Source organism: Gossypium hirsutum, chromosome A07 (assembly GCF_007990345.1).
Source record: "Gossypium hirsutum isolate 1008001.06 chromosome A07, Gossypium_hirsutum_v2.1, whole genome shotgun sequence".
NCBI classification, from domain to species: Eukaryota; Viridiplantae; Streptophyta; class Magnoliopsida; order Malvales; family Malvaceae; genus Gossypium; species Gossypium hirsutum.
In genome coordinates this window covers 9,248,533-9,274,795 of record NC_053430.1, presented here as the reverse complement: position 1 = coordinate 9,274,795, position 26,263 = coordinate 9,248,533, and the positions used below count along the sequence as shown (strand labels likewise).

At 31.2% G+C, this 26,263-nt stretch overlaps 2 protein-coding genes and 1 long non-coding RNA gene across 4 annotated transcripts; 1 reads left to right on the top strand and 2 right to left on the bottom strand.

The window, feature by feature from the left end:
• Positions 1-7,443: 7,443 nt before the first annotated feature.
• On the top strand, positions 7,444-10,710 carry LOC107926696 (glycine-rich RNA-binding protein RZ1A). 2 transcript variants are annotated; one of them, XM_016857592.2, is made up of 4 exons: positions 7,444-7,676; positions 8,897-9,015; positions 9,510-10,042; positions 10,148-10,710. In XM_016857592.2, exons 2-3 carry the CDS (start codon positions 8,905-8,907, stop codon positions 10,026-10,028), a joined length of 630 nt encoding a protein of 209 aa, XP_016713081.1. In that variant the 5' UTR covers positions 7,444-7,676; positions 8,897-8,904; the 3' UTR covers positions 10,029-10,042; positions 10,148-10,710. The 2 variants fall into 2 exon arrangements, with proteins under 2 accessions (XP_016713081.1, XP_016713080.1); XM_016857591.2 differs by having other exon boundaries at positions 7,583-7,729.
• Positions 10,711-14,210: 3,500 nt separating this feature from the next.
• LOC107926717 (malate dehydrogenase, chloroplastic) lies at positions 14,211-17,091 on the bottom strand. The gene is made up of 2 exons (XM_016857621.2): positions 16,856-17,091; positions 14,211-15,737 (listed from the first exon to the last, which is right to left on the bottom strand). The coding sequence occupies exon 2, from the start codon at positions 15,729-15,731 to the stop codon at positions 14,493-14,495; it is 1,239 nt and encodes a 412-aa protein (XP_016713110.2). The 5' UTR covers positions 15,732-15,737; positions 16,856-17,091; the 3' UTR covers positions 14,211-14,492.
• A 1,266-nt stretch (positions 17,092-18,357) lies between these two features.
• LOC107926660 (uncharacterized) lies at positions 18,358-19,157 on the bottom strand. The gene is made up of 2 exons (XR_001692230.2): positions 18,961-19,157; positions 18,358-18,714 (listed from the first exon to the last, which is right to left on the bottom strand). It is a non-coding gene; the product is annotated as an uncharacterized lncRNA (long non-coding RNA).
• Positions 19,158-26,263: the final 7,106 nt, after the last annotated feature.

Here is a 26,263-nt window from a genome sequence, read left to right as displayed (position 1 = left end):
CCAAAGGATACAATCGGTCGAAAACAAGCCAAAAAGGGCCAAATTGAAAGACAATCATTAAATTGTGGCCAAATAAAAAAGATGGAGAAAGCCAATGAGTTCAAAATTTGTTGACTTGGTAAAAGGCTAAAAATAGGAAGATATGATTTTTTTTTGTTTTTATTTTATTTTATTATTAAATTATTTAGGCTAATTTTAGTAAACCCAATGTATATAAATAGGGGTATTTTGTTTTTTTGAATGGGAGGACTTTTGTATTCCTACTTCAATTTGGAATTGGATTATTCTCTCTTTTCCTATTTCCATTGGAATTGAATTATTTTCTTTTCTCTTTCAATTACGTGAGAATTTTGTCCATTTCATTTCAATTTCTTTGTTTTTTCTAAATTCGTCCAATTGCTTTTAGCCCTTCCATTTTTTATTGTTTTGCAATTAAGTTTTCATTTTTTTGGCCCTAAAATTTGTTTTGACTGCATTTTGGTCCTCCTTGAAGCTGTGCGGTTTGGAGGGTGGGGATTATTTCCCTTTTGGTCCATCCTTGTTATTCACATGTTCAAATTGGTCAATTTCCTTTTATTTATTTTTGATTTGCCCCAAAATTTTGCTTTAAGGTTCGATTTAATCTTTTTTTTATTTTTGCTATTTTATTATCAAATTAACTAATTTAATATATTATTACTATTATTATTATGTTTCTATTTATATTTATTTTGTTATTCTAATACTATTATTATTTATCTAATTTTTTTTATCTATTTATATTTCTACTATTATTATATTTTTATTTCTATTTATATACTAATATTATTTTCATTATTATTTTTCTTATATATGTTTTTTACTTTTGTTATTAACATTCTATTTATTTATTTATTTTACATTTTTTTGTTATTATCTATTTTAACTTTTTATATAACGCTCATTTCAAATTTTATACATTATTTACTTTAATATTTTCATATATTATGTATTTCAAACTTTTTTTTTTTACACATTATGTATTTTGAATTGTTTATATATTATTTTTAAAGAGTTTTATGTATTATTTTATCTTGAATGGATACTATTTTTTTAAAACTATTTTATATACTTTAGATCGCTTTTATAACATCCATTTTAAATTCTTTTTATGTATATCTTTTTAGAATTGTTTTATATTTTATTTTAGATTTTCTTACTTTGTATTTATTTGTTATTTGTGATTCATTATTATAACATTTTGTTTATGAATTATTACTTTGCGTTGTATATTATTATTCCATCACATTTTATTCGTTTAAAAAGTTGTGTTTTAATATCGTTTAAGTTTTAAAATCATTTTATTCAAAAGTTTTCAAAATAAGACAATACTCGGTATTTGGCATCTTCGAGAAGATTGTGCCCTAACTTACTAGGTTCCAATTTTCCTTGTTGAATCTAAGTAACCAAGTACCCCTTTTTCAATCAAAACGCATAAGTTTCAAATAAAAGCTTATTATCAGGAATTCAAGGTGTTGTGTTCTAACTCACTGGATATGACATTTTGTATCTCGCGATAAGGATTTCTAAAAAAATAAAGGCAATGTTCTATGTTTGGAAATCCGAGAAATCGTGCCCTAACGTGTTGGGTTTTGGTTTTTCGTTGGACCAAATAATCGAATATCCTTTTGTAATTTCCAAATGTATGAGCTTTTGGAAATTAAGAATTGATCGTGGTTTCGAAGGTTTAAAGAATCATGTCCTAACGTGTTGGATGTGATATTATATTCCTTCAAAACAAGAGAATTTTAATGTTCAATTTGAGTTATTCAAATGTTTTAAAAGAAATTGTATTTCAAAATATTTTTTAAAATTTTAGACAATAGGGCATTAATTGATCAATTGGTACCAATTTTGGGCGTTACGAGGGTGCTAACCCTTTCTTGTGCGTAACGGACTCTCAATCCCTTTTTTCTCGAATTTCGTTGACCCAAAATCATTGTTTTAATAAATCAAAATGTTTTATTAAAATGATCAATCTCAAGGTGATCCAATCACACCTCGAAAAAAAATCAGTGCCGACTCCATTTTTTTTTTTAAGTTGACTCCCGTTTTTCCAATAAAAAATGGTATCGACATGAGTAATTATGATTAGTTTCTTATATTTATGTTAAATGATATGAAATGTTCGTATTTATTTGAAAAGCCCGGTAATGCTCCGTAACTTTATTCCAACGACGGATAAGGGTTAGGGGTGTTACATTTAGGATTAGCCCTTATAAACATGTCGTGGTCTTGTAATGTCCAAACTTGAACCTTAAAGTTTTTTTCAATAAAAGGGTAGTTAGGTAGGTAGTGATACCCCTTTTTCCATGTGTAGATATTTGAGTAGTGATACTAATACCACTTCTCAAGGTATCAATTTAGGACCACTCTCAAACGTTCAATTGGTTACTAACTTGTACTTGTATTAATACCTCTATTATGGGTATCAATACTTGATTGTAGAGCATTCTCTAAGCAAGACCAAAACACGTTTATAACTTTCAACATTAGATATTCCCTCTCCAATATTCTTATATACTTCTAAAGTACCTAATGAAAAGAAATGCTACATGAAACATCTTATAATTGGATATAACCTCACATGATATACCCATTTCAATTATTCTTATTACCATGTTACCGCATTCTAGCCAACTAGGAACTTCTCATCTCAAACATATCATTTCATTAGAATAAGCCATCCAATTATCCATGCCAAATTATAACTCATATAGAAACATTATAATGCACCTTATTATGTAACCCAGGGGCAAAGCAAAAAAATTTGGATTGTGAGGTCAACTTTTTAAAAAAATTAAAACGTTTATGAAAGTCATATAAACTAAGTTGACTTTTTTTTTAGAATATTTTTGCATTATTGTTAAACATTTAAAACAAATATGTCTAAACATAAAGGTTTTTATGAAGCCAATATATTACTCGTAATTTTCTTTCACAAAAATAAACACCACTTAAGTACTTTTTGTTGTCATGATAATGCAATATATCAATTTTCCAAACATAAGATTCACAATAGTCACACTACCAACAACAATTTCTAAATAAAAACACTAAATTTCTAATCAATCTTAATTTCTTCAAGGGTTTGTATTAATCAATCTTAATTTCTCCAATGATTAGTATTAATCAACCTCTAAAATTATTACCCAATCATGATGTTAGGAATCTCATACAAATTCAATAATCGTAAAATCATTCAATAAATAAATAAATAACCTAAATCTTGCATAAAAAAATCCTACTCTATCATAAGAAAACACACAATCCTAATTTTCTAGAGATTAATCAATAAAGCATGAAAAGAAAAGAAGAGTTGTTACCAAATTGTGAGATCAACATGAAAGTATTGAAAGATTAACACCTATCTTTTAAAAATTCTAATGAAAGAAATTTGAGGAAAAAGTGATGAGTGTTGGAAGAAATTAAAAGAATTAGGGATTTTTTAGTTTTAATGATGGGGAGAGATTCATTTATTTTTATATAAAATAGTTTATTTTATAAAAATCTTTTTCAAAAATTTTAGTAGGAACGATTTTTTGTGGTCATTTTCAATTTTTTTTTGTGAATTAATGCATAAATTATATAATTATAAGTAATATTTACTTCTTATTTTTTTGTGGAGTCAATCAACCCTACAACTATCAAATTTGGCTCCACTACTGATGTAGTCTATGTTCGTGCCAATTATACCATTTGAGTAAGTAGCAAAATAGATCAAAACCTATAAAATACATTGCCTTGGATGAGGCTTTGATGTTGTATAATTTAAAAGCAATCTTTATGAGTCGTTCTATAACCTATGCAAGGAAAAATAGATTTGTACGCTAAGCATTCAAGAATGCTTAGGTAGTATTTGGAAAGTTACCTAATAATTAAATTTGTGTGTAATTGCTTGTCATTACATGAAGATGACATGTTTCGGCAACCACTGTAATTGTGGGTCCCACTGAAATGGGTGTAATTAGAGCACCGTAATTACAGTTTTCGATTTTACGAGGAGGGTGAGAATTGGAGTAATTATGCAGGTAATTACACTCAAATTTAATTTTAAAAAATTACTTTATACAAGTTTAAGTTATAGCTTTTTATTTTATAAGCATAAACACATATAAGTGTTTGGAATAATTACAAGCATTTAAAATATTTTAAAAATATAAATCATAAAATTAAAACATTATTATTGTATAAAAAATGTTTAAACTTAAATCATATATAAACATGTTTGGAAAGTCATAGAGTAATTGGATTTGAGTGTTATTGTTTGCAATTACCCGCGTAATTATTCAAATTCTCACCCTCTCCTTTAGAGTTGAAAAGTGTAATTGCATTGTTCCAATTACACCAAATTCAGTGAGACATAGTTATTATAGTAGTTACCTAAACATGCTACAAGTTTGTAATTACAAGCAATTACACTCAAATTCAATTACCAGATGGCTTTTCAAACGCACTTTTAAAATTAGTAACATTTATATATATGATAATATATTGTAGTACCTAAAGGAGAACTAGGATATGTTTGAATTGTTTGCTTATCTCAATTCATAAAGTAAATTTATTATTTTGAGCATTTATGTATTATTTTTGCAACTATTTCTCTTCATTTGTAAGCCTCATATGTTGTTTTATTTAATGTGTTAAACTTCTCTAAATGGAATGAACAAGTCAAGCTCCATTTAAGTGTTTTATATCTTCAACTTGGTATTATTAGAAGATAAATTAACTATTATTACTAACTTAAATAACGAGGAAGAGAAATTGTACCATAAGCAATGAAAACGGTCAAACAAATTGAGCCTTTCTTTCTTCCTTTTTATTTGCAAATGAAAATAGCTAAAAACATTAAGACCAATATTTCACAAACTAAAAGTACAAAAGAATATCTTAAGTTTGTAGAAGAACATTTTCATTCTACAAACAAGTCATTTGTTGAGACTTTAATGACAAAACACACAATCATGAAGTTTGATGCATTAAGCGGAATGCAAGAACATATCATCGAGATGACTAATATTGCAACAAGGTTAAATACCTTGAGGATGATGGTGGATGACTTCTTTCTTGGTATGGTTCATTTTGAACTCACTACTTCCGAATTATGGATCATTTTAGATTAACTATAACATTATTAAAGAAAAGTGGGATGTTAATGAATTGGATAGTAAGCTCAATCAAGAGGAAGCGAGATTAAAGAGTTAAGTAAGTCATTCCATCAACCTTGTAGGTTAATAAGTTGACAAATGACTTAAGGTGAAAACCAACAAGTTTAAGAAGAAGAAAAACACATTCGTTAGTGTCTTAAATGGCGAGAAAAAAGAATGAATGGAAGATTAGTGTCACTTCTATTAAAAAAAAAGTGGTACTATTAGAAAGATCACCAAAAATGCAAATCTTGGTTCGAAAAGAAAAGAAAACTTTATGATTTTGTATGTTTCAAATAAAACTTAATTGAAATTCCGTATAGTATTTGGTGGTTGTGCTACTACTCATGTATACAACAGAATACAGGGATTCATTTTGATCCAAACTACAAACCTAAATGAAGATTTTCTATATATGGGGAATCGTATGAAGGCTCTAATTGAATGTATAGGGACTTATCATTTAGTCTTTGATATTAGTTATCACTTAGACTTATTTTAAACTCTTTATGAACCTTTAGGTTTTAGGAATTTTATTGTTGTTTCAAAGCTTGATTTTTTGGATTTAATGTTACATTTAGATATGATTATTTCAGTTTATTTAATAATAATATTGTTATTGATTCTAAAAACTTTATTGATGGATTATTATATTGAAACTTAATAAAAAAAATTCTAAATCCATACTTGTTTAGTTGGAATTAAATGTAGTATGCTAAATAAATATTTTTCTTATTTGTGCATAAAAGTTTAGGTCTTGTTTCCAAACAAAGATTAGAAAAATTAGTAAAGAATTAATCCAAACAAATTTAATTTCATTATGGAAAATTTTAATATTAAATTTCTAAAAATATTAATAATTTGCCCAATATACAAATAAACATATAAGATAACAATATTTATTTATAATATAAGAATTAAACTATTCAAAATTATTATTATTCGTAATTTTTTTAATTTTTTTTAATTATTATCTTTCAATATAAATTTAAATATAAAAAATTTTATAACGACTAATATTACTTATTATTTTTAATTTATTTATCAATTATTATATTTTAACTTTTTATATGACTATGATATAAGCATACTCGAATTCAAGTCTTTCTTGTTATTGTATAGAGTTGTCTATGGGCCGAGTCGGATCCTAACAAAATTCTAGGTTCGACTGATAAGCTCGAGCCTAACCCGAAAAATGAGCCTAAATTTTTTCTCAAGCTCGGCTCAAATAAAAATGTTAAAAACTGAGTTCAGCCTGGTTCGCTCATATTAAAAAATTTTATTTTATTTTTTATATTAAAAATTTTAAAAATATAATTCATCACAAAAATTAAAAACATTAAAATAAATTTTTCCCGCCAAATTGAAAAAAAAAGTCTATTTAAATAACATTAAGATAGGTGAATTTAACAAATAAATGCCTATAAAATAATAGCAAAATTAATAATAAAATAAAAGTTATACAATATTCAAACAACAACAAAAAAATGATACTAATATAATAGTGAAATAATAGCAAAATAGTGGGAAAACGGTAGAAAAATAGTAGCAAAATAGGAAAAACAGAAACAAAATAATATTTTTTTTTTCAATCGGGCCAAAAAAACCTTACTTGAGGCCTAACCCATTTTCTAAACGGGCATTATTTTTTTGTCAAAACCCATTTTTCAAGTCTATATTTATGTCCAAACCTTCTCACTTTTTAGACAAGTCTTTGGGCTGGATTGCGTGGCCTGACCCATGGACAAGTCTATTATTATAACAGCAGTTGTACCAATTGAGATAAAACTCAATAAAAAAACACTTTAATTTTTTTAATTATATAATAGTAGGAGACGAAGAAAAGCGATGACATAATTTGAACCTGTAACATTTATAAGATGAGAACCTTAAAAATTATTTATACTAAAAATCTTATCACACGTGCATACATTCAATATAAAGAATTAATCAATCAATTAATAGATAAGAAACGACTTAATTTAAAAATAAATAAATTTCTTATCATAGAATATGGTTCTCATCAAATTTAACCTTAATTTAGGTGAAAAGAGGCAGACAAAACGAGGAAGTTAAGGTTAAATAAAAGAAGACAAGAGAATAAAATTTTCTGACTATTCACGTATGATAGATACATAGGGGTTTTTCACCCCTTTATGCTATTTTTTGTTTTCCATGTTAAAAAGGAATTGGGAATAGTTTAGTTATTTCCTAATTAGATTAGGAGTTCTATTAATATTATAAATACACAAATAATGAGAGAAACTATTTTTATGGTAAAAATTATTATTTTTTAAATAATTATATAATCTTAAAAAAAAGTAAATTTTATTAGAAATAATTTCAAACCAGTTATAACAAACAAATATTTAGAGAAGCAAAAACCTAATTTTAAGGTTAAACCGTTAAAAAACACCGTGTAGCGCTGTCACTTCCACTTTTGATTCTCTCTATCGCTTTATTTTTTTCCTCTGCCTCGCAGTTTATATTTTAGGGTTCCTTCGAAACAAGGTGATCTTTACAAATCTTTTTAACTTTTCTTATCTTTCGCCTGTTCTTCTTTGGTACGCTAATCTTCTCTATCTCTCTTTTTAATCCTTAATACTTGACATTAAATCTGCATCTTTTCTGCAATCTTCTAATTGTTCTTCGTTATCGATTAGGTTTTACTTAATTGCTTATCGGCTTCTGATATGAATAATTGATTTTTTTATAATGCTTTCGATTGCATTCTGTTGCTTATATTTGGTTATCGGACTAGGACTGTATTAAATTATCTGATTTTTATGTGAATTCTGGAGATATTCGGTTGTATACGGACTGTTTCTAGGGTTTTCCAGAAAAGCCAGAGTTACCTAGGTAAATTCTGAATTTGAATGTATACAACTATACTGCTAACTAACTTACGGTTTGATTGAGATGATACAAATTGTGAGGATTGCAGTATCGACGATAAAGAAAGGGGAAATCTTCTTCTTTTTTCCTTTTTATTAAACAAGATGTGTAACTGGCTATGTTAATTTCTTTGACTAATGTAGTTTGGAGATTTGTGCCTGCTGCAGCCTGTTTTTGGTTGTTGCAGTAAGTGCTTTCACATATGCAGAAGCAAATACCACATGCTTCTAGATGGTTGAAAATTGAAAACTGAAATTTTGTAAACTGCTAAAGCATGATCATTAATTTAGTATTGAGAAAATCGCAATAGAATGTGTTGCATTTGGATTATTTTCTGTTTTTAAAACATGATCTGGTTTTTTCATTATTCTCTTTTCCCTTTTTCCACACTTGTGGAAGCAAAATTGTGACAACCATGGAGTGCATAATGTTATATGTATTAAACTTGTTTAAGCAAATACGATGAATTAATTTTGTTATATGCTGTAGCCAGTCATTTACTTTTTTATTACAAAAAATTTGGTGCCTTTAACCATTTTTAATTTTCACAAAATATTTCTTTTGAATGTGTGGTGGCATCATAAGTCATAAGTTGCTTTAATGTCTGGAGAGTGTTTACATCTTCTGGTTTATTTGTCATAAGTTGCTTTCTATTCTTTGTTGCTCATACTTTGAAATCCTCTTGCTCGATTATTACATTTACTAAGCATGTTTCGTCCATTTCTCAATGCTGATTTGGTGATGGCATGTTAATCTCAAGATATCTATAATTCATTTAACAGACGTATGTTAGTTGATAATTTTGTGTTGATATTCCTTTGCTGAAAAAAATGCAGCTTACAGGATGCCAGAAGACGTTGAGTACCGTTGTTTTATAGGTAATCTTTCATGGTCAACCTCAGATAGGGGCCTAAAGGATGCATTTGAGAAGTTTGGAAATCTTATTGAGGCTAAGGTAATGAATAATGGAACTCTCTCATCATGGTATCTCTTATGTTATTCTTTTTTAAGAAAAAACTTGAGTTCACTGATTTCATCAAATTGAATCCTGGTCAAAACTTGTATTTCTGTATGTTACTTTTACACAGGGAATAGATTTCATTAGTTTATAGGCTTTTTTTCTGTCTTTGTTGTCACGACTATGCTGCCACCTTCTGTTTCTGACCATGCAACCCCTCTTGCTTTTGAAAACTATCCCTTCTACTTGCAGATGTTCACTTATGCTTCAATTTGGGGTGAAGGCAATGCAAAACCTGAAAGACATAATTACTTAGATAATAGGAATATGTTTTATGGAACAAAACTAGTAATTGTAATGTAATTATTTATTTAAAGCATTATAACTGATGAACTGTTATAGAACTTTATTCTTTTTTAATACATTATGGCATTAATTTTTATGGTTTTGGTTTGCACAACAAAATTTGACTGAACTTTTTCTTGATTCAGGTTGCTGTCGACAAGATTTCTGGACGTTCTCGTGGATTTGGATTTGTCTCTTTTGATGAGAAAGCGGCCATGGAAGAAGCTATTGAAGCAATGAATGGAATGGACTTGGATGGGCGGAATATAACAGTTGATAGAGCTAAGCCTCAACAAGGGTCGGGGAGAGATTATGATGGCGACCGTAACCGTGGACGTGATCGTGATCGTGACCGTGACCATGACCGTAATCGGGGCTATGATGGCGGGCGTGGATCTAATGGTGGGGAGTGTTTTAAGTGTGGAAAGCCTGGGCACTTTGCCAGGGAGTGTCCTAGTGATGGGGCTAGAGGTGGCAAGTATGGTGGTAGGGGTGATCGTCATGGTGGAGGTGGTGGCCGTTACGGTCCTGATCGGAATGGAGATCGATTTGGTGGGCGCAGCAGGGATGCAGGTAGTCGTGGGGGATCTGGAAGTGATAGATACAATCGTGATCGATCTGGACCCTATGACCGTCGTGGAACTGGAGGTCCTCGTTCTGGTTAAGATGACTGCTTGTGGTATGCATATTTATTTTCACTGTTCTTCTTTGATTGCTATTCTCCTTTCTTTTGGATTGAAATTTATATTATAACTGGACTGATGGAAGCCTCCTCTGATTGCAGCTGATGAACTAGGTTGCTGCTTTTTGGCAAAGCATGAAGTTTCTTTTTTACAGAATGTGCTCTCTTCATTGTTGTCTGGGTGGAACAATATAATAGTTCAGTCCTTTGAAGTGTGAAACTTGGCACAAACCTACAACTATTTATGTGTTCGTAAAATGCTGTGTTCGATGGAGTTTTGTGCTTTCTTGACATGCACTTTCAAATATGGTCTTATGCTCTCTGCTCCATTTTTTGTGACTCATGCATTACCAACAGCACTTGCCGTTACTTCTGTCCAACTTCTCGTTGACTTTTTCATTGCCCAATTATGGAAGATGGTTTGGTCTTTGCATGGGTATTTGGAAGAATGATGGGGAGGGGTTCACCATTTGAGTTTTGCTTTTTCTCACTTGTGGAGTAGAATCTTTAGTTAGAAGTAATGCCATTTTGTCTGCCCTGTTTTCGCTATCTAGTAAATAAACAGGAGTGAAGCGGGTAATTTATTTTCCTTATGTATTGCTTTGCTCTGTGCTAGTTTTTTAATTAATAGTTTGCGCAGTATTAATGCTGTTGACATTTTGGCAGGATGCTTGGCCGTTTCTGGTTTTTATGGACACTTTATTGGGTTTCTTTGTTTCTAATTGGGCATGGTTTAATAAACTTTAAAATTGCGAGTCCTTTTGGGCGCAGCAAGGCCTCTGCATACTAATTGAATATTAAGCAGACCCAATGTTCATGGCGCGTTGATGAAAGAGTTCCATTTCCACTAAAATACATCAGCAGCCGCTGTTATTTGGTCCCACGTGTCTATACTATGTTGCTCTGTTTGGGTTCAGATTGCCCTTCTTGCCTAGTTTTTCTACCAGGCTCTAGTGTCTCGATCTTTTTGGCTAAGTTCAGACAAGTTGTTGATATATAGTTCTTTCGGCTCAGATCATGCTTTTCAAGTCCTTTACGGTTCGTAGTGTCAAAACTCTTCGACTTTGAGGTACAGTTTGCCTCTGGCTGTGTAGCAGATTGGTACCTTCTTTTCTTAGCCCTTTCTGAAATATCCCTGAAAGGAAGTTGCTCTTTGGTTCCTTTGTCCTTAAATTGCTGGGGTGTGGTATTTGCATGATGAGATATTTTCTCGGTTTACCTGCTTAATTCGTTCTTGCATACTCAATTTGTTTGTTGCGTTTATCATTTTTTTTCCCATTTCTTTTTGTTGATTATACCTACGTCGGTGCTTTTTGTATAGGACCTACCGGTTTGGTACTAGACTACTACTAGTAGATGATTAACTAGGATATAGTTCCATCAATTCATTGAATGAAATTGAATTCATGTTCTTGTAAAGGTATGCTTTTAGCAGTAGCTTTTCTTAGGATCCAACCATCCACAAACTATTTTAACTGAATCAAGATTTCTTTATGTATGTATGCATGCATGTGTATGAACACTCGTAACTCTGATGTGTGTTTATTTAGAAGGGATCCTTTTTTCCCTGCATCTGGATTTATAATATAACGCTGGGAAGTCGTTTAGCAGGGACTAGGGATTGCAATTTGGCAATTCCTATGAAAAATGACTTGGATGCGTATCATGTTCATGGAAATTGAGTGGGTTTTGGTTATTTCGAATGATTTTGATATCGGGTTATATTGGTTTCGTTTTTGGATCAGAGTATTTTTCATTCAAAATAATTTTCAAATTATTTTGAGTTTGGAGCACTTTCGGATACTGATATATTTTACTGTCATTTTTTTGTTTAAATTACAGTAGAAGGTCAATTTCCTTCAATTCATTTGAACTTTTAGAAACTGGCAAGTTGGTTATTATTTTGTTTGACATCTAAAGCAATTTTGGTGAAAGCCTGCAAGAGAAATTTGAATTAGCAAAAATAAAATACTCTTGTAGAATAGATTAGTTGATATTTCCAGGATTTGTGAGATAGGTTTTTAATTTTTGTTAGGATCCACATTGGATTCAATTTGAATGAGTAGAACGAATTTAGCTTTCATGACTTGTGGATTGATTATTTAAGTTAGATCATCTACTAAATTTATTAGAAACTTGAAATAATATTTACTCCTTTGTATAAATATTTAGTCATTTTATTTAAAACAATTTGAATGACTTCCATTTCATTTTTACCATCTCAATCAAGCAATATTTAATTTTTTATTAATATTTTTATATTTATTACACTTTTATTTTCACCCATATTATGGGTGTGCCAAGGTTTAATTTTATTTAATATTTTGACATATTTGCAAGGTTTATTTTTATTTTTAATCTTTGGCTATTTTTGAATTTATTTCTTTTCTGTAATCCATTTGTCCAGAATATTAAAAAAAGTGTTATATAATCTGAAAAGATTAATACACACGAAAACATGTTATACTTAACCTTTTTACTTAATTTTTTTTATTACAAAAGTGTGATATAGATATGAATAAATTTTAATGTAGAATTTAACTAGTACAATATATAGTGGATGGAGAATTGAGCAAAGCTTGATTAATCTAAAAAGAACAAAATAAAATTTACACACGACATAAGTGTATCGTGGGAGTGACACTCAAATGTAATTTAAAGTTTAGGGTCTAAACTTTTACCAATTATGTTAAAGTCTATTGGTCATGATTACTATTTTTATCGCATTTATTTTTTTATTTAGTAAGTAATATATTTTTTATAATTTAAAAATGTATATTTGTTAATTAAAAGAAAATTGGTCAAAGTTATAATAAAAACTCATTATTTTTGAAAAATAATTTAGATAATAAAATAATATTTTAAAAGTAATGAAAATTTTAAAAAATAGAAACAAGTAATAGTAACATATTAAGTAATTAGATAAAATAAATTGAAATTCAAATATGAGTGAGAATTTCACATATAAAAATTATTACTTTAATACTAAAATTGCCTTTGACATAATATTTCACGATATAATGATAAATAACATTAATAATTATATAAATAATAGTAAAATTATCGAATATCAATGACTAAACATCTCAAATAAAAATAAAAATAATACTTTTTTTTTTGTGATGAAAACAAAACCTGTTAAAATATGTTTATATATGTGTGTGTGTCGGTTTGTGAGACATAGTAACAAATAAGCTTAACACTCCCTTTGATTCTTGCATTATAGTTAAATTATCAGTTTGATATTTGTATTATTTTTTGTCAAACTTTTTTACTTTATTTTTGTTATCAATTTGACTCACATATTTTCATTCTATTAATACCCTTACTTCAACTCAAATTTTTATTTAAAAAAGTAGACCAATTAATGGCACGCCACCACATGTCAAGGAAAAAAATCACTTGAAAATGTTAAAAATATAAAAAAAAACTAAAAAGAATTATTAGAAATAAAAAAAATCATAAAACTCCCCAAAATCTTAAAACCTAAAAAATAAAAAAATTATAATCTATTTTTGAAAATTATAAAAATAAAAATATAAGCATGCAAAACATTAAAAAAATAAAATTTTCATAATTTAAATAAAATTAACAATTATAAGTATATGAAACTTCAAAAAAAATAGAATTTTAGGTTTTTAGAAAATTTTAGAATTTTTATGAATTTATTAAAGATTTTATGGGTTTTCTAAAAAAATTTAGGGATTTTTTTTTGCATTTTTTATATTTTAAAGAAATTTTGAGTTTTTTGGTAAAAAATTTTCATATTAATATTGAAATTTCTGAAAAAAGCCTAAAATTCCAAATAAGCAATTTTTAAAAGTTTTATGAAAATTTTTAAAATTTTTTTGATGTTCTGCATACTCGTAATCTTAATTTTTTTATAATTTCCAAAAATAGATTATAATTTTTTTAGTTTTTTTTATAATTTTTTAAGTTTAAATATTTTTTGGGTTTTTAATGATTTTTTAGTTTTTTTATAATTTTTAACATTTTTAAGTGATTTTTTTCTTGACACACGTTACTGGTTGATTTAATTTTTTTTAACGGTAAATTTGGGCTGGGTAACAGAGATTATTGGGACAAATTGATAACAAAAATAAAGTAGCAGGGTCAAACCGATAAAAAAATAAAAAGTAAAATAGGGGGTTAGTTAAAAGTGGTATGAAGCCTAACAAATAAATAGCAGCAACATATTATTTTAAAACTGTCAAAAGTACTACAAAACTCTGATTGAGAGAAATGATTCAATTCTTCTCATCTACAACACCAAATTGCCCTTTTTTTAAGTTCCCTTCTCTGTGATCATCATTCGGGGAAAAAAAAACAAACTGAAAATCTTCCATTCTGCAAAACTGAAAGTTCTGATGCAGGGTTACCCCAGATTTGGTCTACTCTCTCTCTCAACCATGGTTTCAATGAAGTTAGAGCTTCAAAGACCGAGTTTTTAAGCAGTAACCGGTTGCTTTTGCACGAAAGCAATTCCCTTTTCGATGCTGGCCCTTAATTCAGGCTTAAGCGCTTCCAAGGCCTTCTCTTCATACTCGGATAACCCGGAAAGGTCAGATGGAATCAAAGCTTCGATCCCTTTTCTTCCAAGCTTGATCCTAGATGCAAAAAATGGAAGATCGGTTAGGTCGGACTGCACGAAAGAGCACTCATAGACGTCTCCATCTCCATCCAGAGCACGAAGAGATGATTCAACAAATCTTGCTGCTGCATAAGCCATAGATAAGGTGGCAGACCCTGCACCAGCCTTTGCCTCCACAACTTCAGTCCCAGCATTTTGAATCCTAACAGTTAATTGTTCCACTTCTTCATTGGTAAAGTTAACAGAGGGTTTCGTCTTTGACAGAAGAGGTAAAATGGTGATACCAGCATGTCCCCCGACAACTGGAACATCCACATCAATGAGCTTAAGGTTTTTCTTCTGAGCAACAAATGTGTTAGCTCTCACAACATCCAATGTTGTAACACCGAAAAGCTTCTTTGGATCGTAAACACCCTTCTGCTTCAGGACTTCAGCAGCAATTGGTACTGTGGAGTTAACTGGATTGCTAATAATATGGATGAAGGCATCGGGACAATTATCAGCAACCGCCTCAACCAAGGTCTTCACGATGTTGGCATTGATGTTGAAGAGGTCATCACGAGTCATACCAGGCTTTCTTGGAACTCCAGCAGGAATAACCACTACATTTACACCTTTCAAACAATTTCCTAATTCAGAAGCACCAGTGAAATCCTGAACTTGAGACGGAGTATTGCAGTGACTGAGGTCCGCAGCAACTCCCTTGACATTTGCTATATCATAGAGGTTCAGGGCTGAAACTAATGGAGACATCTTGATTAGAAGGGCTAATGGCTGCCCTATCCCTCCAGCAGCTCCAAGTATTGCGACTTTGTAAGATGCCACAGGCTGTAGACCATTCTGAGACTTCTGGTTTGCTTTCTGTGCTTTTGGTACAAATGAGCCTCTAAGAGCGGCGCTGCTTTCCTTGCTGAAGAATGAGGACTCTGACTCACAGTTCACATATGTTGCTGCCTTGAGACCACTAAAACTTGCAAGTGAATTTGGGGAGGTGAACCTCGCAACAAAAGGTTTAGATTGTGGAAGTGGATTTCCCCTGCTTCCGAAGGAGACAGTCGACCCAATTGAGAAGGTTGTTGCTGATGTTGTCGCCATCTCACACTATAAAACAGGAAAAAAATGTAAATGATGGTTTAAAACCAGATATAAGGTAATATAATTATAATCAACAAGCTGAACGACTCACATCCAAATGAACAAATGCAAAAGCAATATATGATATGCATATAAAAGTCATCATTGAGTGTTTAAAGAAGGTCTAATAGTGCTATCATGCATTTAAACCAAAAGGCTCAAATTTTTAGCTGGGCCTTCCATGCAACAAAAGTTATCAATTCTTTTTTCCCTTCATTTCAAATCAAAATGAGCAATGACTATTCTCTTCTTACACAAGATCTCCATTTGTCACTTGGGAAAGTTAGATCATCGAAACCATGTAGATAAAATACCAATGATCCCATTGCTTTTGCAGCACATGTCTAGTTAACAACAAATCTATTCAAAACGACAAATGAGGCTTCTTTACTACATAAACTTTGATGCCGTTGAGTGGCCGTGTTCTTTCTATTCATTATATTTGGTACGTTATATGAACTCTTCATTGATCCTAAAGTGTACTCGAATGAGGCTACAAAGTCATGATCCTTGGAATACATCAAAAATGTTAGAAGAAAACTTAAGCATGCTCATGTCATACACATACATGAACATGACATTTACCCCCAACTCCAGGTAACATAGCGTATTCCTAATATAATTTTCACAAACTTGAAATAAACAATAATGTCGAAGGGATCATATGTCACTTATCCATAATCCATAAATCTTGGGTGTAGAATTCTGGAATTTCAGTATTGAGGACCATTTTATATATCATTAAAAACACTTTCACTAACAACATAGCATATTTTGCAGGAGATATTTAAAATGCATACATTTCTATATTTATATATAAATGAATAGAAATCTCAAGCTCCAATCTGAAAATGAAAGAAAATAGCAATTAAATACAGAAAATGATAGAACCAGATCTAAGCAATACTACACCATTAGTCAATTACTAAGAAAAAATTAGAAAAAAAAAAATGAACACCTTAAACAGTACAATGATAATCAGAAACAAGAAAAGAAAGAAAGATAAATAAACAAAATCTATAGCTTAGATTTTATGAATAATAACCCCATCTGAAGATAAAAAAATGAAAAAAAAAAAACCGGACCTTCAAGATCTAAATAAAGAGAGAGCTAGCTTGAAGGAAACGAGTAATCTATAAGAAAAGTGGACTTTTCTTTTCCTTTTTTATATGAAACTCCACTAATGAAGTTAGAGGAAAGCACCAAAATTTTCAAATCCCACCAACTCTTTTATCTTCTTCTTCTTCCTTTCAGTGTACCCACTACACCGCCGCTCTTTGAAAAGAATCTACCAAACAAATGCTTCTTTTTTTTTTGTTCTTTTTCTTCAAAGCGAAATCGCGACCGATGGTTGAGTTGACCCTTTCTACGGCTAAGATTAAAGTTTGCCTCTGATAGTGATATCATGTAAAACAAAACTGGGTAAACTACATCATTAATTATTAAACTATGAGTAAAATTTTGTTTTGATTACTTAACTAAAAAAGTTACAATTTAGTCATTAGATTATCCGAAAGTTTTTGTTTAAGTAGTTGAATTATTCAAAAAAAATTTATTTAAATCACTAGACTTTTAAGTTTTTTTTTCTTAAGTTCCACCAACAAGCTTCAACTAACGATTCGATAATCATAAATTAGATCAGTACCTATAGACGAGTAGAATAATATAACTTAGATCTAAGTTGATCTGATTGGAAATATCGAAAATCGAAGGAAAAAGCTATTTGAATATTGGTTCGTCGATTCATGAAGTCCAAAGCTATTTAATAAAAAAATAAATTATAAAAGAGAAGGGAAAATAGAGCTTTTATTGGTACAGGCAGTGCAAATAGAAAAAGTCATATAACATCGATTTTAACAATCCAGTGATTTAAATGAAATTTTTTGAATAATTCAGTGACTAAATTGTAACTGTTTTTAGTTAAGTGACCAAAACGAAAATTTAACCATAATTTAGTGACTAATAGTGTAGCTTACCAACAAAATTTTAGAAACGAAAAGGGTAAACTACATTAATAGTTACCCAACTATGATTTTTTTTCTTTTTGATCACCCAATTATTAGTAAATTTCTTTTTTGTCATCCAACTATGAAAAGTTACAAAATAACCACTCAACTATTCAATCTGTATTTTCTAGTCACCAACTAGCTAACATAAAAATGCAAAACACCCGAAAATCCAAAATAGCTGGGTGACCAAAAAATACAAAATAAAATAATTGAGTAACTATTTTGTAACTTTTCATAATTGGGTGACCGAAAAAAAAAACATAATTAAATGACTACTAATGTAATTTACCCAAAAGAAAAATAATAAAGTTAGGAGTGAATTTGTCACCCCTATTTGTTTATATCAAAAATGTTTCAACTTTTATTTTTTATTATTTAAAAATTATTCTTTATAAAAATTTGAAAAAAAAAACTTAAAAAAATTTAGTTCTTATAATAAATTTCAATTAAATAAAATATTTAAAGTAAGTAAGTCAAAGTTTAAAATTTTTGATAAATATCAATTGTAACATTTTAATTGAAACTAAAAAATATATATTTATATGCAAGTATTGTATATAATATTTAATGTATCAGAATTTATATAAAAAATTATATTAATTTATTTTCAAAAAGCTATTTAGTAAAACTCTACAAAATATATAAATATGAGTTGTAGGACCTAATTTTAGCCCAGAGCCCGATAAACAATGGTTCAAAATAATTAAACCAATCCAAAAATTACAACTCAAATGGCTAAACCTAAACAGGCCCAAAATAAAAAACGTAACCCAATACCCAAGCCCACAACCTAAACATGCTTTGAAACCCTAGTAGCCAACACCTTCAGCCGCTGCACCCAAGGCAGTCTCCAGGCACCGCAAGTCGCGCGCCTCTCAGCATCGTGCGCTGCTCCACCACACCACGCCACGCCAGGGGTATACCCGCGCACGTACCTGCAAACATGTGAAAATAGAGAGTAAAAATGACTATAAAAGCCAATATATGATTTTGTAAAAGGGATCCCTTTTTTTTGGATGCATATAAGCAGAGAAAATATTTAAAAAGAAATCAAGGTGATTTTACCATGGTTTTACTTTTTTGTTTCATTTTGTTTTATTTTTCTACCACTTTTTTCTTTTTTCTTTTTTTTAGAATTTTTTCATTTATACGAAACTAAAACATTAAAAAGGGGAGTTTACCTTTCGTTTCACCGGCAAAGGGGGATTTTTCGCACCTCCGACCACCGTATACGGCGGTGCCGATGACGGCACGTGCGACGGCGACTCTCCGATCCCGTGGCTAGATTCTGGAAACCTTAAGAGAAAAGTGGGTTTTTTTTTGTTTTTTTGAAATTTGGAGAGAAGAATGATTTTAAAAAAAATCAGCTTTTAACGGCACTGTTTTGTGCTATAAGCCCAGGCACCAAAACGGCGCCGTTTAGAGGCAGGACCCTCGCGCGTGACCCGACCCGAGGAGGATCCACGTGTTTTCTCTTTATGGTTATTTACCCTTTTGGTCCTCCCGAATTTTTATTTTTATAAAATTCACTTTCTTTTTATTTTCGATTTACACCCAGAATTTGGCCTCATTTTCGAATAGGTCCCTATTGACTGGTGCGTTTTGGAGGGTAGAGAATATTTCCATATTCAGCCCCTCCACGTTATTCGCGCCATTCAAATAGGTCCTTCCTTTTTTTATTTCGAATTGGCCTCAGAATTTCGGTTTTCAAATCAATTTGGCCTTTTTTTGTCATTTTACTACACAGTTAATTAATATGGGTTTTAAATTTATTATTATTTTTAGTATTATCATTTCTATTATTGTTATTACTATGGTTTTAATTTGTGTCATAACTGTCATCATTATTATTATTGTTTTATTTTTATTTTTTACCATGATTACCATCGTATTATGATTACCATTTTTTTCCCTATGTCAGTCATCATTAACTTTTTTTTCTCTTATTTTAATATTAGCATACTATCAAGTTTATTAATATACTAATATTATTTATCTTCTATTTTGTTATTGATATTATTATATATATTGCTATTATATTCAATATTTTATTATTCTTTTTCTTAATATTATTATACTATTATTTTTATATACTATAGTAGTTCTTTAATATTATTATTATTTTTCGTTATTCTTATTGTTTTTTTAAAAAAAACCTTTCATATAATATAGTTTTAAAATTATGTATGATATTTAATTTGATAACCTTTATATATTATTATATACACAAAATTTATATTAAAATTAACTTTGTCTACGTACATTATCAATCTCATGTTGTTTTATATTTGTATTTTCTTAAGAATTTATTTATCTAGAATTCATTTCTTTTAAAAATCCTATTTTACCATATGTCGAAACCATTTTTCGACAATGGGGATCGACTTTGGTTTTGAAAATGAAAACGAACATGGGAGTCGCCACCGATCTTTTATTAGGTGTGATCGGACCACCTCATAATTTAATTGTTTTAAAACGTTTTGTTTTACTAAAACAACGATTTTGGTCTACGAAAATCGAAAAAAAGGGGTTCGGGAGTCTATTACGTACGAGAAAGGATTAGCACCCTCATAACGCCCAAAATTGGTATCAAATTGATTAATTACTGTCCTTATGTCTGAGATTTAAAGTTATTTTTGAAATATGGGTCCTTAAAAAATTTGAATAATTCAAGTTGGTCGTCAAAATTCTCTTATTTCAAAAGAATGCAGCATCATATCCAACATGATAAGCCGCAATATTTTATTCCCTTGAGAACACGATAAATTTTTTACTTTCAAAAATCTATATGTTGAAAATTACAAAAGGATGTCTAATTATTTAGTTTAACGAGAAATCGAAACCCAGCACGGTAGGGCACGATCCCTCGAATTTCTAAATATTGGACATTGTATTGTTTTAGAATTTAGAGAATACGAATGAAATTCTAAAGGAATAACCAAGTATCTTGGACAAACGAGAAATCGAAACTCAGCACGATAGGGCCCGATTCCCCGAATTTTCAAGTATCAAACATTGCCTTGTTTTAGAAAATCTTATCTCGGGATAACAAAACGTCACATCCAATACGTTAGGACACGACATTTCGAATTCTCGAGAATAATTTTTTTCTCTAAAATTTATGTATTTTTTTTAAAAAAAGGGATATTCAGTTATTTAGATTAAATGAGAAAAATCGAAACCCAATATGTTAGGGCACGGTTTCTCGGATTTCTAAATACCGAATATTGCTTTTGCAAAAGAATCATTTTTGTGTCGAATAAAGGTTAATATAATATGAATTTGTAATAAAATGCAAAAACAGGCTACGATGATGATACGTGCAAATAAAATAAATGCATTAATAGTAAATTATATAAGAGACAAGCATAAAGGAATTAGCAAGCATAAAGGAATTAACAAGCACACGAGCTAATTACAGATCAAAGATAACGAAAAATAAAATAAAGAAATAAAATAAAAAATACATAAATAAATGACATATATAAGAATAAATAATGAAAATAATGATACAAATAATGAAAAATATTAAAATATAATATTAGAATATTAGAATAATAATATTTACAATAAAAAAGAAAATAATAAAAATAATGTACTAATAATGTAATAGTAATAATAATAGTAATAATAAAATATAATAGTTAATATAATATTAAAGTGATACTAAATGAGTACAAAAAGTAAATAGAATATATTAATAATATCAAAAAAGTAGCAAATAATAAGTATAATAATAACAATACCTACGGTAACAAACCTAATAATAATAATAATATTAAATATGATATAAGAATTATATTAATATTAAAAATAATTAATTTAATGATAAAGGCATAAAAATGAAAAAAAAGGGAATAAAATCGAAACAAAAACATAGTTCTGGGGCCAAATCAAAAATAAAAGTAAGAGGGGGACCCATTTGAAGTGCGCGAATGACATGAGGGACTAAAAAGGAAATTTTCCTTTCCCTCCAAAACTTTGCGCTTTACAGGGGACCAAAATGTAAACGAAACAAAATGAAAGGGGCGATTTAAAAAGCATAACAAACTTAATTGTAAAATGATAAAAAAGTGGAGGGACTGCGCGCGTAAATTTCTCATTTCCAAAAAACACGCGATTCTAGCTTAACTGGGCCGGGTCAGGTCGGACGCATTAAAACGACGTCGTTTTGGCATTGAGGTTTAAGTCCAAAACTACGTCGTTTTGGCCCCTATATAAAAACTAATTTTCTAAAAAAAACAACAACAACATTCTTCTTTCATTTTTTTTAAAAAAACTTAGCCTCTTAAAACAAATCTCTCCTCCCAACGATTTCCGATGGGGCTCCAGCACATTCCTCCTCCGCACATCGCCATCGCCGGCCACCGTGAAAATTTCAATAATGTATTTTTTTCTCTTTTTTTATATTTTTAAAATAATATGTATTTATATATATGTGTTTGTGTAGACAAAGGAAAGAAAAGAGAAGAAAAGAAAGAAAATAGAAGAAAAAAAAAAGAAGAAAAGATTCAAAACTAAAGAAACTTAAATCACATTTTTATTTTCGATTTTGATTTTCTCTTTTAGGGTCTGTTTTTGTGCTTTTGATTTAGTAGAGTTTGAACCACTTTTTTTAAATTAAAAACCAAAAAAAAAACCCTCATCTACAATGCATTTAGAAGGCTTTATATAGCCGAAAATAAAGATTACATTTGATTTTGATTTTTCTTTCTTATTTTTACTATTTAGATTGCTGTCTTTCCTCCATTAACGTGTGCAGATGGAGTAGGTGGCTCAGCGACAGCGGCAGTGGCAGAGGGTTAGGTTCGGCGCCGTATGCTAGGGGACTAGGGTTTGAAAAATCTTTGTTTTTTCTGATTTGGGTCTTAGGTTTAGTTTAGGTTGGGTTTAGGTTGGTGTTTGGTTTTTAGGGATATTGGGTTGGCTGATGGGTTTAGCTAATGTTGGGTTTAATTTTTGGGGTTATTTGGGTTATTGCTTTGGCCCGGGCCAAAATTGGTGTGTACAGCTGCCCCTCTTTGCTTGTTGTCGTGTATGGAGAACAGAGCAAAGACTTTCAAGAAAGACCAATTTTGCCCGGTCGCATCGAGTCCTGACTTCTTTGGTACTCCTCTTCTTTCTGTAGCCTCGTCCCAGTCTATTGCATCTTGTCACTTTACTCCACTCCACTGTAACTTTATAGAAATAAGATTCTCCATCTTCAGTCCGCTCCACTGCAACTTTAGGGAAATGAGACTTATGACTTCAACCTGCTTCACAGCAACTTCAGGGAGATAAGGTTTGCTTTGATATGCTCTACTGCAACTTCAGAGAGATAAGATCTGTGATTTATAGCTTCAATCTGTTCCACTGTAACTTAGGGAAATAAGATTCGCTAACTTCAGTCTGCTCCACTGCAATTTTAGGGAGATAAGACTTATGACTTCAATTTACTCCGCTGAAACTTCAAGGAGATCTGTTGTGGCTTCTAGCCATTCCAACACCATTTCAGGGAAAAGAGATCCGATGAAACTTTGAGGAGATCTGTTGTGGCTTCTAGCCGCTCCAACACTATTTCAAGGAGAAGAGATTCGATGAAACTTCGAAGAGATCTGTTGTGGCTTCTAGCCGCTCCAATGCCATTTCAGGGAGATGAGATCCGCTGAAACTTCAAAGAGATCTGTTGTGGCTTCTAGCCGCTTTAACGCCATTTCAGGGAGAGGAGATCCGCTGAAACTTCAAGGAGATCTATTGTGCCTTCTAGCCGCTCCAACGCCATTTCAGGGAGAAAAGATCCGCTGAAACTTCAAGGAGATCTGCTGTGGCTTCTAACCGCTCCAATGCCATTTCAGGGAGAAGAGATCCGCTGAAACTTCAAGGAGATCTGTTGTGGCTTCTAGCCGCTCCAACGCCATTTTAGGGAGAAAAGATCCGCTGAAACTTCAAGGAGATCTGTTATGGCTTCTAGCCACTCCAATGCCATTTCAGAGAGGAGATTCGCTGAAACTTCAAGAAGATCTGCTATGGCTTCTAGCCACTTCAAAGCCATTTCAGAGAGAAGAGATCTGCTGAAACTTCAAGGAGATCTATTATGGCTTCTAGCCACTCCAACGCCATTTCAGGGAGAAAAGATCCGCTGAAACTTCAAGGAGATCTGTTGTGGCTTCTAGCCGCTCTAATGCCATTTCAGGGAGAAGAGATTTGTAATTTTCAGTTTGTTACCCTATTGTTTATGGGGTTAATACTCGTAAATTCACCGATTTAAGGACATGACTTGTAGAGTCGATTTCATGTAACTATGCTTATGCTAAATAATTAGGATATCATGATCGAAATGAATCTAATGCTCCTAACTAGATATGCTATGAATGATCTATAAATGCATGAGTGCAACATGTTGGAAGAATGAATCCCTTTTTAATGTTTAGGTTGTCATTGCTCTTTGTTCATCAAGGTTCTATCACTGAAACAGTACACTGTCTTCTTGTTCAGCTTAGATCTTGGACAGAAAATTTGAATTGGTAGTCCTAATTTAACTATTCTTCCTCAAATATTTCCAATCCTTAGGTTTGATTAGTTCTAAATAATAGTCTTGTTTCAGGTTCCTGTATTATTTAAAAACTTTCAGAGTAATACAAAGAACTCTTTTTGCGAAAGTGTCATTAGTCTGTTATTCGTTATTTCAATGCAAAACTGCTTGAGAAAGATCGTGACAATGAACAGAACTGAAATTTATCAGAAGCAAAAGGAATATATTAATCATAGAACATAAACATTGCTGGAAGACAAAATGAATAAAAGGAAACCATGTGCCGCAAATATCACAGCATGAACTTCTCTGTATAAACTTCTTGAAGACCATTTTTTGAGCCTAATATGTGTTTAGGGGATCTAGAGTACTCTTGTTGATGCCCCAAGATATAACATCTCTCCTCCTTGTGAATTCAGGTATCGCAAGACTACTGCATGCCCCACCTTCGATCAAAATTTGAATCACCCTTTGCGGGTTTTCAATTCAAAGTTCACTTGGTCTCAAAGTGCTCTTTGTGAGTTTTCACATTGGCCTCTCTCTTTTTTTTTTGGCGAAGTATTTCTTAATCGAATCTAAATTCACAGGATTGGGTAAAGCCTTGCCATCCATTTCAGTCAATATCAACGCCCCTCCAGAAAAGGCCTTTTTCACCACATAAGGTCCTTCCCAATTCGGTATCCATTTTCCTCTAAAGTCCTTTTATATAGGCAGGATCTTTTTCAATACTAGGTCTCCTTTGTGGAAATTCTCTAGGACGAACCCTTTTGTTGTATGCCTGCATCATCCATTTTCGGTACATTTGACCATGACGGATAGCCCTTAGCCTATTTTTTCAATCAAATTCAACTAATCGTATCGAGACTGGATCCATTCTGCCTCATCCAGCTTTACCTTTGAAAAAACTCTGAGGGAAGGAATCTCAACCTCGATGGGTAAAACCGCCTCCATTCCATAGACCAATGAGAAAGGCGTTGCCCCGGTAGAGGTCCTGATGGACGTTCGATAAGCATAAAGGGCGAACGGTAACTTCTCATGCCAATCTTTATAAGTTTCAGTCATATTTTCTATAATCTTCTTGATGTTCTTATTAGTTGCTTCGACTGCACCATTCATCTTCGGGCGATACAGGCGACGAGTTGTGGTGTCTGATCTTGAACTACCTGCAGACCTCTGCTATTGTACTATTGTTTAAATTTAAAGGATTATTAGATATGATCTTTTCTGGCATTCCATATCGACAGATAATCTCTTTTTTCAAGAACTTGCCAACTGCTGATTTTGTAACATTGGCATATGAAGTGGCCTCCACCCACTTGGTGAAGTAATCGATGACCACAAATATGAATAGATGTCCATTTGAAGCTTTCGGTGAAATTGGCCCAATCACATCCATGCCCCACATCGAGAAAGGCCATGGAGAGGTCATAACATGCAGAGGTGAAAGAGGCACATTAATCTTGTCTCCATAGATTTGGCACTTATGACATCTTTTGGCGTAGTTAATACAGTCTCCTTCCATGGTAGACCAATAATAACCAAACTTCATAATTTGTCTGGCCATTGTAAAGCCATTAGCGTGTGTCCTACAGACGCTCTCATGAACTTCTTCCAAAATTTTCTTAGCCTCAATAGAGTATACACATCTTAACAATACATGATCCTTCCTTCTTTTGTATAGGATCTCCCCGTCCAAGACATAGTCACTTGCCAGTCATCTCAACATTCTTTTGTCGTTCTCAGTAGTTTGGTCGGGGTACTCATGATTCTTTACACACTACAGGATATCATATTACCAATGGTGATCATCATTTTTTGCTTCTTCTTCGAGGTTGTAACAATAAGCTGAAGCCTCGTAAATACTTATTTGGATCAGTTTCACATCCTCCTGTTTATTCACCTTGATCATGGAAGCTAAAGTTGCTAGGGCATCGGCCATCTGATTTTCTTCTCGAGGGAGATAGGAGAAGACG

What these genes read in the sequence shown, in the direction of transcription:
- LOC107926696 (XM_016857592.2), top strand. Translation starts at nt 8,905, where the DNA reads ATGCCAGAAGACGTTGAGTACCGTTGTTTTATAGGTAATCTTTCATGG. An exon ending in GAAATCTTATTGAGGCTAAG is followed by an intron (nt 9,016 to 9,509) that starts GTAATGAATAAT and finishes TTCTTGATTCAG; the next exon opens with GTTGCTGTCGACAAGATTTC.
- LOC107926717 (XM_016857621.2), bottom strand. Translation starts at nt 15,731, where the DNA reads ATGGCGACAACATCAGCAACAACCTTCTCAATTGGGTCGACTGTCTCC.